This window comes from Phoenix dactylifera, unplaced genomic scaffold, assembly GCF_009389715.1.
Source record: "Phoenix dactylifera cultivar Barhee BC4 unplaced genomic scaffold, palm_55x_up_171113_PBpolish2nd_filt_p 000930F, whole genome shotgun sequence".
Classification (NCBI taxonomy): Eukaryota; Viridiplantae; Streptophyta; class Magnoliopsida; order Arecales; family Arecaceae; genus Phoenix; species Phoenix dactylifera.
Window position 1 is genome coordinate 160310 of NW_024068289.1, and position 15798 is coordinate 176107.

The following is a 15798-nucleotide window of genomic DNA, read 5'->3' on the forward strand; positions in this document are numbered from 1 at the left end:
AAACAAAGGCATAGTATGTTTGGAGATAATTAAGGTTAAGGAAGAAAAATCTAGTTAAATAAAAAATTTTGCATCAAAATATAGTATATTAGATTTAATATGATAAAGAAGTTTAGGCTGATCACAAGATTCAAACTTCTAATTAATTTCAAATCAAGCTTGATTAGACATGAAAAGCACTTGCATGGATGCATCCATAATCACCATTAGTAGGCATCTACCACTTAAATAGCTGACGTGGCCTTATCGCCACATCAGCTCACATGCCAGCGCACGGCCTCACGTGTACTATAGTGTTACTTTGTGGTCTCTCTCTTATCGTGCTCCAGTACACCCAAAGGCTCGGCCTTCTCGCGATCATTGCTTCGACCCTTGCCATCGCCATCTCGGACCAAGGTACGGCCGCTGCTCGCGGTCACCAAACCCTCCGTGGCCGCCGCCGGTCCTTCACCTTCCCTTGCCTTCTGACTTTCTCGCCCTGACCCTAGCCCCTGTCGAATCCAAACCCTAGTCGCCATCGGATCCAAGCCCTCCAAACGCTGCCCAAGATACCTAAATTCTAGGGTTTCTTTTGATTATTGTATTTTTCTCCTGAGTTTGGTTGTTTACCTTTTGCAGTTGATGTTCTGAGGGCTAGAGGCGTTTTGCAGAGCCAGATGGTTCAGCCTACTAAAGGTATTTCGTAGTTTTTTTTTTTTTTTAATTCCAATGAAAACTAGGAGCTTGTTTGATTATTTTTTTCTTGCTGACCATTTAATGTAGTATTCTATGCTAAATTGTAATTTTTGGAAATATAATTATTGTTGATAATACTTTTCTTTTACGAGATGTGATAGGAGTTCGTATGTTCAAAAAGTACGGTTTTATGGTAGATGGGTTTAAATGGTGGGAGCGAGGAATCTCTATTGCGGTTTTGATTGGTGAGAGTTGAAAATTGTAAAAGATGAATTGACTGAGATAGTCGGATGATATGGTTCACAGCCACAATATGGGAAAAATATAATCAGTGGAAAGGTTCCTAGCATCTCTCCTGTTGTTTGGGATCTTTCCTTTTTTCTTTTCTTTTCTTTTTTTGTTGTGTTTGATCTCTTAATGTTCTTATTTCTTAGTTAATAACTTTCTGATTTTTTCTCAATTTTTCAATCAACCTTTTGATGTTTTCTTTCATTGAAAATATTTGGAATTCCAAACTTATGATGGAACATAATGTGGCAGTGAATTAAGATGCATGATTTGCATGCTGATGCTCCTTGGGAGAGCTCCTTTTCTTTTGTGCATTGAGGCTACTTATAATCGTTTGTTGAGGGGAAGGAAGGGTATCATGGGTGTTCTAGGTTTAGATTTAAGCTTTTAGTTGTTGAGATTTGAGTTAGTTGTAGTTTTCCCTACATTGTAATGGAGAAAACCACCCTGAACAAGGCCATTTTATTCCCAGACTGATAGCACCCTCTTCTTCTAAGTACCAAGCTGCTTCTTAAACCTAACTAAAGACATGTTATATTTCTGTTTTGTAAAGATATTTTTGGGTTAAAAAAGGACTGCATGACCTGTATCTCTATTGTCTACCTTTATTGTTGAAACAAATCTTAATGATTTGTGGATTTGATAATTTCAGTCATGAGAGCAACATATCAGTTTGGTATTTGAGATTTGACTATGCTTTTATAAGTTTAGGGTGTTATTGGGACAGTCCTGAGAGCAAACATCGGTTTGATATTGAAGATTCAACTTTGCTCTAAGTTTAGGGTGTCATTACAATGGAAATCTTACTATGGAAAGCAAAATTTTGATAAAATTGTCTCCATTTTCTGCCTTACTTTTTTCCAACAGCAATTCTGTCAATCAGATACTAAAGGAAGATTGTAATAAACAGCAGTGGAAGCTTATAAAGAAAGAAAACATCGTATTTCTTTTGCTCCTTAATCTTTTTTTTAATATTTTTTTTTAACTCATAAAGATATCCATGCTTGAATTTAATAAACTAAATGTTAATTCTGATTTTTGATTTGTCCCATGATATCACTAATCTTCTATCAAGGATGAATTACACCTATTCGACCATAAGTCTTTGCATTAGTTGCTCATCCATGGAAGAAATTTTGGATCATTTTTTCCAGCCCAAAGATGATATATAGGCTTTTCTTATTTTTCTTTTTAAATGGGTTGCCTCATTTTATAAAACTTGACAGCTCAAGGGATCTTCATTTAGTATGTTTTTTTAGGGATATCATAGATAGATCGGGGTTCCAGTTTCTACGTAGATGTTGATGATGCTCCTTTTTTGCATTGGAGATGATGCTCCTTTCAACCCTATCTTCCACTTGGAAAAGATTAAGTAATTTGTGTGAAAAGAATAAGAAATGCGAGTACCATAACATAGAGACAACTAGACCAAGCTATATTGAAAAAAATTAACCAATATAGATTGTTACAGTGACTGAATAATATATGGTGGATGATACTGAGAGATAACTTTATAGGAAAAATTATACATGTGCAAAATTTATGAGGGTTGTACAGTATGATTGTCGTCAACCTATGTATATGCTAACAAGATTCACAAATTTGGTGTCAGACCCTATATAGGTATCATCTTGGTATAGTGTTGATACGTCCGGTATGAGGGTCAATTCGGTGTATCGATAGTTAGTACACCCTTGTACCACATACCGGTGCAGTATCGAGATACATTGATATGGATCAGTATGGCATACCATGCACACAACAATACTAGAGAGACTAAGGGGCTGTTTGCTTGCTATGTTTCATATGTTTGTTTAGATTTTTTTTGAAGCCAGGTTTTAGTAGTGACTTGTGGAGATCCCAATTTTGTAAATCTAGATGCTGATCTGTGTTTTGTCAACACAAAGCTTAGCAAGTAGACCGTGTTTGTTAACAAACCAATTGATCCCAAAAGCTTAAGGTAATAGGGAAAGAGTCAATAGTGCTTATCACACTTACAAAGATATTGTTTGCTTGTTGAGATTTGTTGTGTGTTTTGAAGGAATAGTCATCATTGATGAGCTTACCCCTTCCACTGACATGTTTTATGATGTTTTAGATGATTTAGGAGAGTGGGAAGCTAGTAGATAAAGTGAAAATCAAAAGCAAATGCCAGAAGAGCTTTAGTTCTAATATTGACAAATTATAGAACAAAAAATGCAGATATTTTTGTCGAGCAATTTGTATATGTAAAATTAGTAAAAATGAATATGATAACATATAATAGAGAATATCTCAAGTCATATATCAAAATTTAATTAAAGAAAATGTATGATGTCTAAATCAGGGATATGGTAGGTAGATGAACTGCAATAATAGACGAAAATCTGGCAACAATAGGAAGGCCAAAGTGTGCAATTTTTTTCCTATTTTTGGAGAGAAGGATGGGGCAAACCCTTGCCAAGCTTCCGTTTGAAGCAATAATGAAAGCAGCGAGTTAAGTAGCAGCAAAGAGTAAATTGAAAATAAGCTAATCTTGTGAACCCAATCACAAATCTACACTTAACAAAGATTAGAGACTGAGACCAAAATGCATATTCCAAAGAGATCAAAACCTGATCGAAAATACATACTTTGCAGAGATTAAAACCTCAGTCACACCATTGTGGAGATGAACCCTACCCCTGGAAGTAAACTTGAGCTCCACATGCAAACTTCAGCGAATTTAGAAAACCTAGCATCCACAAAGGTTCGACTTCAAATTACTGAAAAACCAGTACTAAAAAAACCATATGAATGATCCAAAGATCTCACGAACAGAGTGTCACACTCAATTTCAGACATTGTAGTGGAATGAAGCAAGAGAATTTTCATGCTCAAGGTCATATACAGTAGTGTGTAATCTAAGGAAGGGGAATGCTGCTAATTAATTAAACAAACATGCCCTTTCAATCCCCACTAAGGCTAGGCGTAACTTCTCCAACAAAAAAAAAGAGGACGATAATAGCTCAGGGGAAATGTTCTATTCAAGAAATATGGGTTTGTCAATTGTTTTTTTTGAAGTACAGTTGGTTTAGCATGGTAGATGGGTTTGATTTTAAGAAAATTTTATAAGAAAGATGTGCTAAATTTAGAATTTTCATTAGGGAATAATGAAGTCTGTCGGTTTTCCAGCAGAATCATTAGAAGAAGAAAGGGAATTAGGAGGAGGCATATCAGATTTCAAGGTGCCTCATCTCTATGTCGAGGTTAGATTGTATATTGCTAGAGTTGGTCTTCACTGGTGTTTGGTGAGTGAATCCAGTTAGAAATATGTAGAGGTCTGTAGGTCTGTGAGGGCAAGAAAGGGATTTGGGAAGGGAAGGGTTTTGAAAGGGGAAGGAGGGGTGGGTGAGAATGGAAACTCTGCATGGTTGAGGGTTTAGCAATCAACTAAATGCAGTTTGTGACGTCTCATTTTGAAAAAAAAATGCAGATTCCCTATTTTAATAAAAGGCAGCTTTTGTATTTTACAAAGGACCTAGTAAACTTAAACTTTTCTTAACCTAATTTAACAATTGTTTAACTAAAACTCACTTCGCATTGTACCTTAAGTATAATGGTTTTAGTAAAGCTATGCATCCAAAGAGGCCCAAAGGATGTATATATGAGAGCTAATTGCACATGCATCAATGGTTATAATGGATCAGTAAGTAGATGCACTTGTTCCAACCGAATTGAAAATCTCACACCTTGCTCGTGCTTGAACTTTGATCCTAGGTGTTTTCCTTTTTTTTTGTGGAGAAAACATGGCTTTAAGTTAATGATGAAATTTTGGGTTTTTTCCCCTTTTTTGTTGGAGAAAACATGGTTTTAAGTTATTGATTTGGTAGTGGTAATTTAGGGTTCAAACAACAAGCATATTTTCTTGCCATGAACTAAGTTAAATTGAGTCCAAAAGTATGTGAGAGTAGGTTATCGGAATTTGGCCTAGTGGACTAATTAATTGATTTTCTATTAGAAGTATAACAAAGAAAAATATTCATGAAAGAACATATAGCACTTTGATCCATGGTTGGCCGTGCTATCCTGAATTGCCTTGTTTGGGGCGTATCGAATTGGACTAGTAGGCAATCAGGACAATTTGCCCTGTTGGCTGAAAACAAAGGCTGATCGTTTGGTTAAACCCTTCTCTTGATCGATTAAACCCTCTCCCTAGTTCGATTAATCCCCACATGTGGCGTCACCAGTCAGGGTCCCTTTTCTCCGCGTCTCTCTCTATCTCTCGCTCTGTTAGGGTTAGGGTTACAGTTCCTCTCGGCCCTTTCCTTTCCTCCCTTCTTCCTTCCCTCCCTTCCTCTCCCTCTCTCTCTCTCTTGTTCCACTAGGGTTAGGGTTAGGGTTCAATCCTTGCCTCCCCCCTTCCTCCCTCCCAGTTTGTTACTCTAGGGAACAACACGGTATGGACCTGTACCCTGTCGAATCGGTAGGCGGCTGGTAGGCTTTTCGGTACTGGTTTAGGGAACCTTGCTTTGATCAATGGATGTTCCAAATGAAAAGCGGCAATAGTTTGGGAAGATTCAAGACCTTTGCAAGTATGATGTTGTACTATCATAGTGTGGTTACAGTTACTGATGGGGGAGAATCAATGTGGCAACAAGGAGCCTTGAAGGTTTGTAGCAAGAATTTAAGTTGGTATCTTGGATCAAGGTGGAGAAGATCATCCATGGTAGTGTAATTAATAAGTTATTGTTGCAAGATGATTGGTGCTAGTGTATAGTCCTAATTGTAATATTTTCTTTACTTGTTGAAAGCAAAAAACAATCATTGAGGCAAACAATGAAGGTCATAGCTAAAAGTAGGTCCTAGGATGGCCTTTTTCTGATAGACTAGAAGTTCATGTTGCCTAGGCACTCACTCAAGTTACAAGTGTCTCAATGTGCAGAACATGCTATCCTTCTAAAATCTCACATAAGGATAATTCTGCTGCACGAACATGCATATGCACACATAAATATATTAATGAATATGCATAGGTTTCCAATATTTGTTTACAATATTGTTTGTTAGGTTGTTTTTGACAACATAATGGTAACCTGTGATAAGAAAAGAACTTATATATAATAAAATAAAATTAGAAAAAAGGTTTGACACTTTCATAGAATCATTTGAAATGATGGATATTGTAGTGTCATCATTGCATTTATGTAATGTTCTAAGTGCTGCCTTTTAAGCTGATGTGAGTAAGAAGACTATAAACTACAGATGAGAGTCACCACTTTTGAAGGTCCTAAAAATCTGTGTTTGGATAACTTAGTCATAAATGCCATAAAAGATAAGGGAGAAAATTGGATTGCACTATAGGCTTAGTTCAAGGGAATTTTGTATTATTTTTATTATTACTTATTACAACTTTATTAGTTATTATTAGGAGTATATCTCACATCTTCTAGAGGACGGCCCTTGGTGTAATGGTAAGGTTGCTCCATTGTGACTTAGGTATTATGGGTTCGAAACATGAAAATGGCCTCTTTGTATGTGGGGTTGAGGCTGTATACATTTGACCCTCCCCACACCCTATAGAGCATTGTGCACTTGGACACCCCCTTTTTTTTTAATCTCACATTGTTTGTGATTCATTGGTAAAAGAGAGAGCCTTCCTCCCCAATATATGAATGGTATGCCACATAGTTTGTTCATCTTTTATTCTTTTACAATCACCTCAAGATGCAGGTGATTAATTTTGCTTAAGTTGTCACTAATGTTAAAGTACAATTGCCTCATGCATATTATCCAAATTTATTTAGATTCACATTGTCAGTTTGAGTTGGAAACTCACACTCTTAAAGTGCAACATATTATTGCATACTGGTCTGATTTTTTAATGCTTCATGCACTTTAGTTTTACTTGATTATAATTGATATTTGATAATGTGATATATAGGAGAAATGGAGCATCCGGAAGATGAGTGTCGGATGGTTGGTGAACATCATGGTAAACATGATGATGAGGTAAGTCTAGTTCACCTGATTAGTGATATTTTATAGTCCATAAGTGCAAATATTAAGCAACATTATTTAAAGTTGATCGTTGATCTTAAAAAGTTAGTTATCTCTATTTTGTTTTATATATTATATTTACTAATATGTATTTGTGAAAAGCACTTGGTCTTCCTTTTTCTTGGAAATGATTAAAGTAATCTATATTGTGCTGGTGCCTATTGAAGGCTGGCACACTATATGTATTGTGCCAAGTGTTTAGGATAGCTAGGCATGGTTCTGAAAGAGAAATGCAAGGTTTAAGCCTATACCGCTACATGCTGTGTTCTATAATGATGCCGTGTTTAAGTTTGTATTGCTACTATGCAACGTGCATCGCTGGGGCACACATCAATATAGGCCTGTACATGGTGATACAAGTTGGTATAGATGACATACAGGCACACACTGGTTTACAATGTTGATAACCTGTTGGGGTAGACTGTGTCATACATATAGCACGGTATAACAGACTAATTGTTGATCTTTTGCGTATGGCAGGGTGTTTTCTTTACAATTAGAAAAACCCAATGGTTCTGAAAGGGAGATGTAAGGTTTAAGCCTATACCGCTACATGCTGTATTCTATAATGATGCCGTGTTTAAGTTTGTGTTGCTACTATGCAGCATGTATCACTCGGACACACATCAATATAGGCCTGTACATGGTGATGCAAGTTGGTATAGATGACATAGAGGCACACACTGGTTTACGATTGATAACCTGATGGTGTATAATGTGTCATACATATAGCACGGTATAATGGACTACTCCTTGTTCTTTTGCATATGGCAAGGTGTTTTGTTTACAATTAGAAAAGCCCATGACTAAATTTGCCTATGATGATCTGTATAATAGGTTGGGATTGAATGTGATTAACAAAATAATTAGAATTATAAGAAGATTAATCAGATGCATTTGAGGAAATTATGATTTTAATAGAAGCTGAATAGATAAAATGAAGATGAATTATAGATATATTTGAATAATGTCTGTATCACCATTCTTAGGGGTTGTTTGGTTGACAAGTTTTAGTAAATAATAGATTAACAAAAACCTCAAAAATGATTGAGTTTTACAAACTTGGTTGTTTAATTGTTTTCTATAAAACTTGCTTTGCCAAAAATGACAACTCATCAAACCTAAAAAAGAGGCCTAATGTCAAATAGATTTCCCCAGTTTTCATAAAACCTGTTTTATAGTGAATCATATTTTTAAAAAAACTTATAGACGATCAAGCAGCCTATTAGGATCTTTTAAGCGCTATATTGTGTCGCTCAAATCAAGGTCGGAGGAACCAGTACCGGTTCTCCAGCGGCACGAGTTGGTACGGGCCGTGCTGGGCCTGTACTGACAGAGGGCACGGTACCATGGGAGAGAAGAAAAGAGAGAGAGAAGGGGGAGAGAGGGAGGGAGGCTGGCGGAGGCCGCGATCGGTTTTCTTGTTTCATTCGGCCTCCGCTGGCCCTCTGCGGCCTCCGCCGGCGTTCCAACCTCTCCCTCTCCCTCTCCCTCCTCTGCTCGCTCTCTCTTTCCTTCTCCTTCTCCGGCTCCGGCAATGAGTTTCGTTTCTCGGAACGGCCGGAACTGCTCGGTTCGGGATTTTTCTGCCGACCTTGGTTCAAATAGATGTAGGAGTAGCTTTGAAAAAGATGCAAATAGGTAAAAAAGCATTAAAGCAAGCTGGATGTTGCTTGGGATCTAAAAATCATAGAAGTCAAGAAGTCAGCTACTTTTACAAAATCAATAAGTTTTTAACAATATGATTTTGAAAATAGAAAAATTGCTAACTGATTGGAGAACTTTACATATCTATAATAACAAGGTTGATGAACAAAATTCTACCACATACTGGAATTAATCAACTCTGCAAGTTATGCGAGAGGATGTTGAGAACAAAGATCAAGATTGATGACATAATCTTTATAGAACCAATATGGATTTATACTAGGAAGCCTAATAATGGAGAATAGTTTCTTGCTTAGTGAAATTATAAAGAATTTAACTAAGCAAGAAAATATTTTTTTTGGTTGTTATTAAATGTATAATGCTACACATGGATTCAAATACTGGTGGAATGGGACAGTACCACCGGTACCACATCATTCTATTGTGAAACCAGCATCAATACATGTGTCGGGGTATGAAACAGTATGTACCAATACATACCACTTGTACTAGTCTGAATTGATGATACTGTACTGACTGTACTGGTTGGTATCAACAAATTTTTTAATATTTTTGATTTCAGTTTCGGTACATATTAGTCGGTATTGATACCGTATTGATACCATACCATTCCAATGGGAAAATGATATGTGGTTTGGTACTGTATTTAAAACCTTGGCTATAGGTAGTGGTTTCATGGGCATTTTGGAAGAGTGCTAAGCATAAATGTTATATGGTTTTGAATACTAGGAAAAAAGTTCTCGGCATGGATGATGGACTTGATAGAGATGCTAATGTTGTCACATTTGGTAAAACTTAGAAGATTAGTCTAACAAATAAGTACTAAGATGTATGAGAATTGGGACAATTGAGGATACTGAAATGGTGTGGGCATCAGAAAGGTAAATGTTTTCTTTGGCTGCATAGGGTGCCTAGGTGCTCGCTTTCACATTAGTTTTGGGTAGAAAAAAGGGGCATCGGAGCGCACGAGGCTCCCACCACTATGGGGTTTAGGGAGGGTCAAATGTATGCATCCTTACCCTTGTGTGCGGAGAGGTTATGGTCAATTTCATACCAAATTAGATAAACTAAAACAATAAAGAAAGTTACTTATATGTTCATACACTAATTTTTGCAAAAAGATATATAGAAAAGGTAACATTTACCTGCTATGGCATAACTACCATCATGAACGAAAACATATAACATAGTTATATGCAGTTCATGAGTATTTCATGAATAAATATGAGTAATTTGTTAGCAATGTAGAAATTGTGATTTATTAGGTTGGTTTGTTATTCTTTTTTCCCGGATTAGAGCTCAAAGGTTCTTTTAGCCAATAAAATATATAAGTAATTTTTGGTAATTTGGAAATTTGTTGCTATTTTCTTATTTTTTTCATAATATGTTGGGGTGCCATTCTGGTGGCATTGAGCTGGGAACGCTACCAGTGCATGATACACTAGTGCTGTTTGGGATAAATAACTATAGTCCTATTCAATTTCTTGTTCTGCAATTAATTTTACATAGTGAACTCAGAATTTATAATTTGCATTTGTTCTTGTAAACCTCGTAGGCTGATTGATATTCATCAGATATTCGGTACTAGTAATCTGCTATATGATCTTCAGCTGGTTTTCAAGATCAGAACATGCAACTAACACATAACTGAACCTTATAAATATAATTTTTTGCTTTGCAGGAAAGTGCTGCACGTCTTGAGGAATATAAGAAATCAATTGAGGGGAAACTTGCTCTTCGTCATAGCAATCTGAATCCTGAAAGGCCTGGTAACTATGTAGCGAAGCATGTCATCTTCATAAATTTTCTGTTGTTTTTTGACTGTATTCTGCTAGAAAGTTAGGGATTCAAGTTTAGGATTAGTTACTACTATTTCATGATCGTGTTAGATGTCAAAAAGTTACATGAGCCCTATCACCTTGACATTTAATAAAACTAAAACAAAATGATCTATGGACATCCAGACATCAGAATTTGCCCCTCCGCAAATGCAAGTGACATACCCAATAACATTTTTAGGTGAGGAGATGCAATATTTCATCACAAGTGATGGCATGCAAAAAAATTGGTAGGTACTTGGACTATATTATTTTTTTTTCCAATTCTGGTTGTGATACCCCAAAATTATGAAGGGAATTGTTTCTACTGCTCCTCACCTCAACAGCTGATAAGCAAACCATTCTTTGTGTTGTTACAAATTTTTATTATTGATGCTGTCAGATGTCCCTATGCAAGAAAATATGGAGTTTTGGATTCCCACAAAAATTAAGGTTTTCTTTTTGCATTCTAGTGAAATTGGTCTTCTTATGTGTGAAGTATGGAGGAGAGGTGGCGAGCTATGTCTGTCCTTTTTTTTAAAAATCTGATACAAGATCCCTTGTCCATGTGCCTGAGTCCTGCACCCCCCCTCCAACCCACAAAAAAAAAAGGAAGAAAAATCCAGCATCAGTTGGCTACATACAGTTGTTAGCAGTTTCAACCAAGACTCTGGTGTTGGCATGATGTGCTTATTATGATGGAATATAGTATGTCCACTTGGAATGCGCTGGTATGGAAAGTTATGCTAGCTTGCAGATTCATTTTGTTTTAAATAGATCAATTATATTGCTTTGTACTAGTGCTTAGACATGTTTTAGACAAATAAATATAGTCTTAATTAGTCCGTAGAAATTGGGAATCATTAATCATCTTACATATCTATACATACTGGGATTTAACACTTGCATTGCGTGATTTGTCAAAACTAACATTTCTGAACAGTTGTATACACCTATTACAATACAAATAAGCTCAAATCTATGATATAACAATATGAGTATTGCAACTATTTTTACACGTTAATAGCAGACTTTTAGTGTTGTAAAAATATTGTCAGCACTATGGGAAGTTCATATTACTAATGGTACTAAGGAATGCTTATATACTATGTCATACCAATTTATAATCTTTGGTCAAACTACATGCCGACTTTTATTGCTATTATGTTCAATTGTTGATCACAGTTTCAAATCCTATTAGAAAAGGTAGTTATGAAGTGATTCAGATCATTTTGCAAAGATACTAAAAGGTTGTTTAGATTGGGTATGGGTTAAAACAGGAAAATTCAGCATAAGGCTATACTGCTACATACTAGCATGTACTGATGCGTATTGAAACAACACAAACTGATACAAAGTCAATATGCATTTATACAGATCAGCACACTTGCTAGAGGTGTGCATCCTTGTACCGGGTGGATAAACTGTCAGCACATATATGTTGTTGATATTGCATGAAAGGGAAGGTGCTCTGAATGTTTATTACATCAATGTATGGCCGCAAAATCAGATTGAAAAAACAATTATATAGTGATTGACATTTCATCAGCCAGAATTCGCAAACATTTGCGGTTGGAGAGAATTTTGAGAACTTGCTAGAAGACTTTCCGATCTGTAGATAAATTAGTGGATATTTCTTTGGACTTTCCAGGTATTGGGTTATGGTGTTTACAAATGGTTACCTAATTTTGCTGTCCTTAGGTACTGTTCATCATTGGAATGATTTTTTTCTTTTTTGGGGTCTAGGATAGCCTCCTCATTTAACTCTCATTCTTTTCTGGATACTAGACTACTCAATTACTTTGTACACTGAGTGGTTGATGAAAGGTTTCAGAAACTTTTCCCCCTTGGCTGGGCCCATCAAATTTATGTTACAGGAATTCTCTGTTTCCTTCAAAAAATTCAGTGAAAAATAGAAAAAAATTCAGAGATGGAAACATGCCAAGGGGAAAAGTTGTATTATTTGGAATGTTGGAAGCATGCTAAGGGGAAAAAGTTGTATTATTTGGAATGATTGAATGTACGATTCCAATGTTTTTAGACAGAAAGTCTTAAACTGACAATATTTAAGGACAAGGTCATATCTAAACCAACAAAAAATGCTAAATAATTGTGTCACACATCACTTTGCAGTCTATGTTATTCAACTGCTTGATAATGATCTAAAACTACAGAGATGTAATGATGTATAATTGTTGACTTGATGTTAGGGATGGCAACAGGTTGGATAGGCAATTACCTGTACCCGCCCTGTACTTGCCTCGAGGCCGGGTGGGTAGAGTTAGAAGGGGCATATTGGAGGATTAGGTCGGGTAAAGCTGTAAAAATCATTATTTTTTGCATACAAATCATTTTTTTTTGTCTCATTAGGGGATTTGTGAAGAGTCATATATATCTGGGTCGGGCACGGGGCAGGTTTTGCCATTACTCATACCCGCTTTGGATCCATAGCGGGTCGGGTAGAGGCTAGAGTAAAAATATACGGCTTAGAAAGGAAATGATTTTTAAGGGTGGCTTAACTTAGTTTGGTTGGGCTTTAAAAACCATTTCACCCTGATTCTGTCTTCTAGTTTTAAAAAAGTGCTAGAGTCAGACATCAAAGATAGGCAAGGGAGAGAGTGCAGGCATCTTGCAACCCAACAGAGAGCAAAACTTGTTTGCAAGGTTCGCCATCTTTGGTAGCGGATCTCGTACCGTTGCCATCATGGTATAGTGACAGTATCTTCGTAAGGGGTAGGTTCAGCTTACCAATACTCAATACACCTCTCATACCGCGTACCGGTAGGTATACACCAGTATTGACCCCTACGACATACCATACTTGGTTGAGTGATTAACTTAGCTAGTCTTCGCCTTTGACCTGACCAGGAGAGAATATACGGTCAAGCCTAGCCACCCTTCCTCACCTGCCCGAATGGAATACATATTTCCATCATCTAGTTGAGAAGGGAAAAGGCCCGACATGGAACTAGATCGTGAGTCTTCTAAACAATTACATTATGGAGAAGTCCATTTTCGTCATAATCGATCCATATCCTACCATAATGCCTGGAGAACCAGGCTTGCTTAGGTTTCCAATCTAGCTTACTATGCTAAGTGCGAAGGAATTTCTCTAAGATCATACAAGCTAGCTAGAAGGTGAAATTTGGAAATGGCTATGAACAACAGACATTTTCGCATATATGTTTTACCCCTCCATTTGCTACCCATGTCCCTTCATCCCCATCCTCATCCTTGTCCAAATCTTTTGCCTTCTTGTGCCACCATCCTTTGTTCTCTTTGCTTTTCTCTTCTACTCTGCATAGGCACTATGTGGAACCCTAGTTGCTCACAAAATGTGGCCATTTTTTAAAACTCTTGGTTCCATTTTTGAAGTTATGCATAAAACAAACTATATGTAGTAATAGAAGTTTCATCTTCTTTTCCATTTTATTCTATCTTGTTTTATTAATTTGTATTTATAATTGATTAAGTAGTATTTTCTTCATTAACTTCTATAATTTTTAGATTTAGGAGGAAATGTATGTGTATATTATTTATCTAGATCTACTTATGAACAATACGTGGTGAATAGTTAACAAGACTTGGTAAATTCAAGAAATTACTTGATTGAGTGATCCACATGGATGATCTAACGAATGATGATTGAAGGATATTGATTTTTAGATTTTGCTGATTGGGATATGCTAACAAATTCTAACTTTGGCTTAATTATAACCTGAGGTAGCAATTTTTTTTATTAAATAATTGAATATGTTTGAAATTTGTGGTTTTGCCAACTTCCTGTCATATCTCATGGAGGAAAGTTTTGTCTTTAGCTAAAACCAAATGTCTGCTTTTGTTAGTATTCTTCTGTGAAGCTTAGAATGGACTTCCTTCCATATTTATATTTAAGATAAAGATGTTATCCAACTACTGCTTAATAGTTTTGAAAATAACAAAGTAAATTTTCAAGTGATGTTCTGAATTGTCTTGTCGAATAGTACATCTATGGTTACAAGTACTTTTATGAAGTTGATGGATTTAAAGAAGGCACACTGGGGTTGGTCATGGGTCTATTACCAACTATCAGGAATTTGGAATGAGTGAGGGTATTCTTAGTGAAAGCTATGAGAAATTTCACCCTCAGCTAAGTGATTATTAACAGATGAGATGACAGAGTCTGCTGTCTAGTAGCTCTCTTAGATGACACAGTCTGCTTTCTAGTAACTTTCTTACACAATGTTTTAGAAAAGGACTGATGCCAGCCCATGTCAGTCACTGGATGTTACAACACCTTTATCGACAAACTGTTCAGCCAGTACTCTGCTGTATCCGTATGAGTGGGTATGTAGCCATCATTATGGGCTGTACTGATGCTACTTGAATCCTTGCTCTTATATGCTCAATCAGTTTTGGTGGATTTTTGGTATCTTGCTATTCATGATCTTCTTTCTCAATTTTTTTTTCTGGGTGTAATTTAAAGGTTTCTCAGCATTATACTTGTTCCACTAGTCTATAACATATCAAAGAAATGAAAGTTTTAAAATTTGGAATATATCGTTAGGATTTTGTATGTTGCCCCCCCCCCCCCCCCCCAAACCCACGAAAATAAAAACTCTCCTTACTAGAAAGAAAATTTCCATGCAATCTACTAGAAGCACTCAAATATCAGAAGCATAAAGAAGATATAGTGCCAAAAAATGTAGTTTCATAATTTAGATTCTTTAACATGTCATTGCACCATAATAAAGACACATTTCCTCAATTCCAATCTAATGGTATCAAAAATATAGACACCGTTGCTCTTTCCTGATGCCATATTATCGTAAATATTGACAACTCTATCATATTCCATTCAGATTCAGATCATAACACTCTATTGAGGTCACGTAGCAAGTTTTTCCTTTTCTTTACTCTATAGTTTCTTCCATAAAAAAAGAGAAAAAAAGATAAGTGAACGAAATATAGAATATCTTTACCATAAATAAGTGAATGAATGATTCCAAATATCAAAAATCATCACATCTATCCATCAAATGTTTTCTTCATAGTTATGCATTATTTTTATTTTTAAATTTGATTTTTAACTATTTTCTGTTTTAATTCAGTCTGCTTTTATTTTTTACATTAAGTTTATTTTTTTATTTTCCATATTCAATTTTGTATCCTTCTAAACCTTCTCTGATGTCTGTTATATCTTCTTGTTAGAAATGGCTTATGGAGGATTGGATACCAAACAAATGTCATGAAGTTATAATTTATAATTATGTTTTCTTTCATACCTTGGCATAAGGAACAAAGTGAATCAATTAAGAAACACTTTTTTAAAAATAATACAACAAAATCCTAT

General features: G+C 35.9%; 1 protein-coding gene across 1 annotated transcript; it reads left to right on the plus strand.

The window, feature by feature from the left end:
• The first annotated feature begins 263 nt into the window (after window positions 1-263).
• LOC120107625 lies at window positions 264-15021 on the plus strand. Its single transcript, XM_039120979.1, has 5 exons — window positions 264-396; window positions 619-675; window positions 6866-6933; window positions 10331-10418; window positions 10940-15021. The coding sequence occupies exons 1-5, from the start codon at window positions 264-266 to the stop codon at window positions 11005-11007; spliced, it is 414 nt and encodes a 137-aa protein (XP_038976907.1). The 3' UTR covers window positions 11008-15021.
• Window positions 15022-15798: the final 777 nt, after the last annotated feature.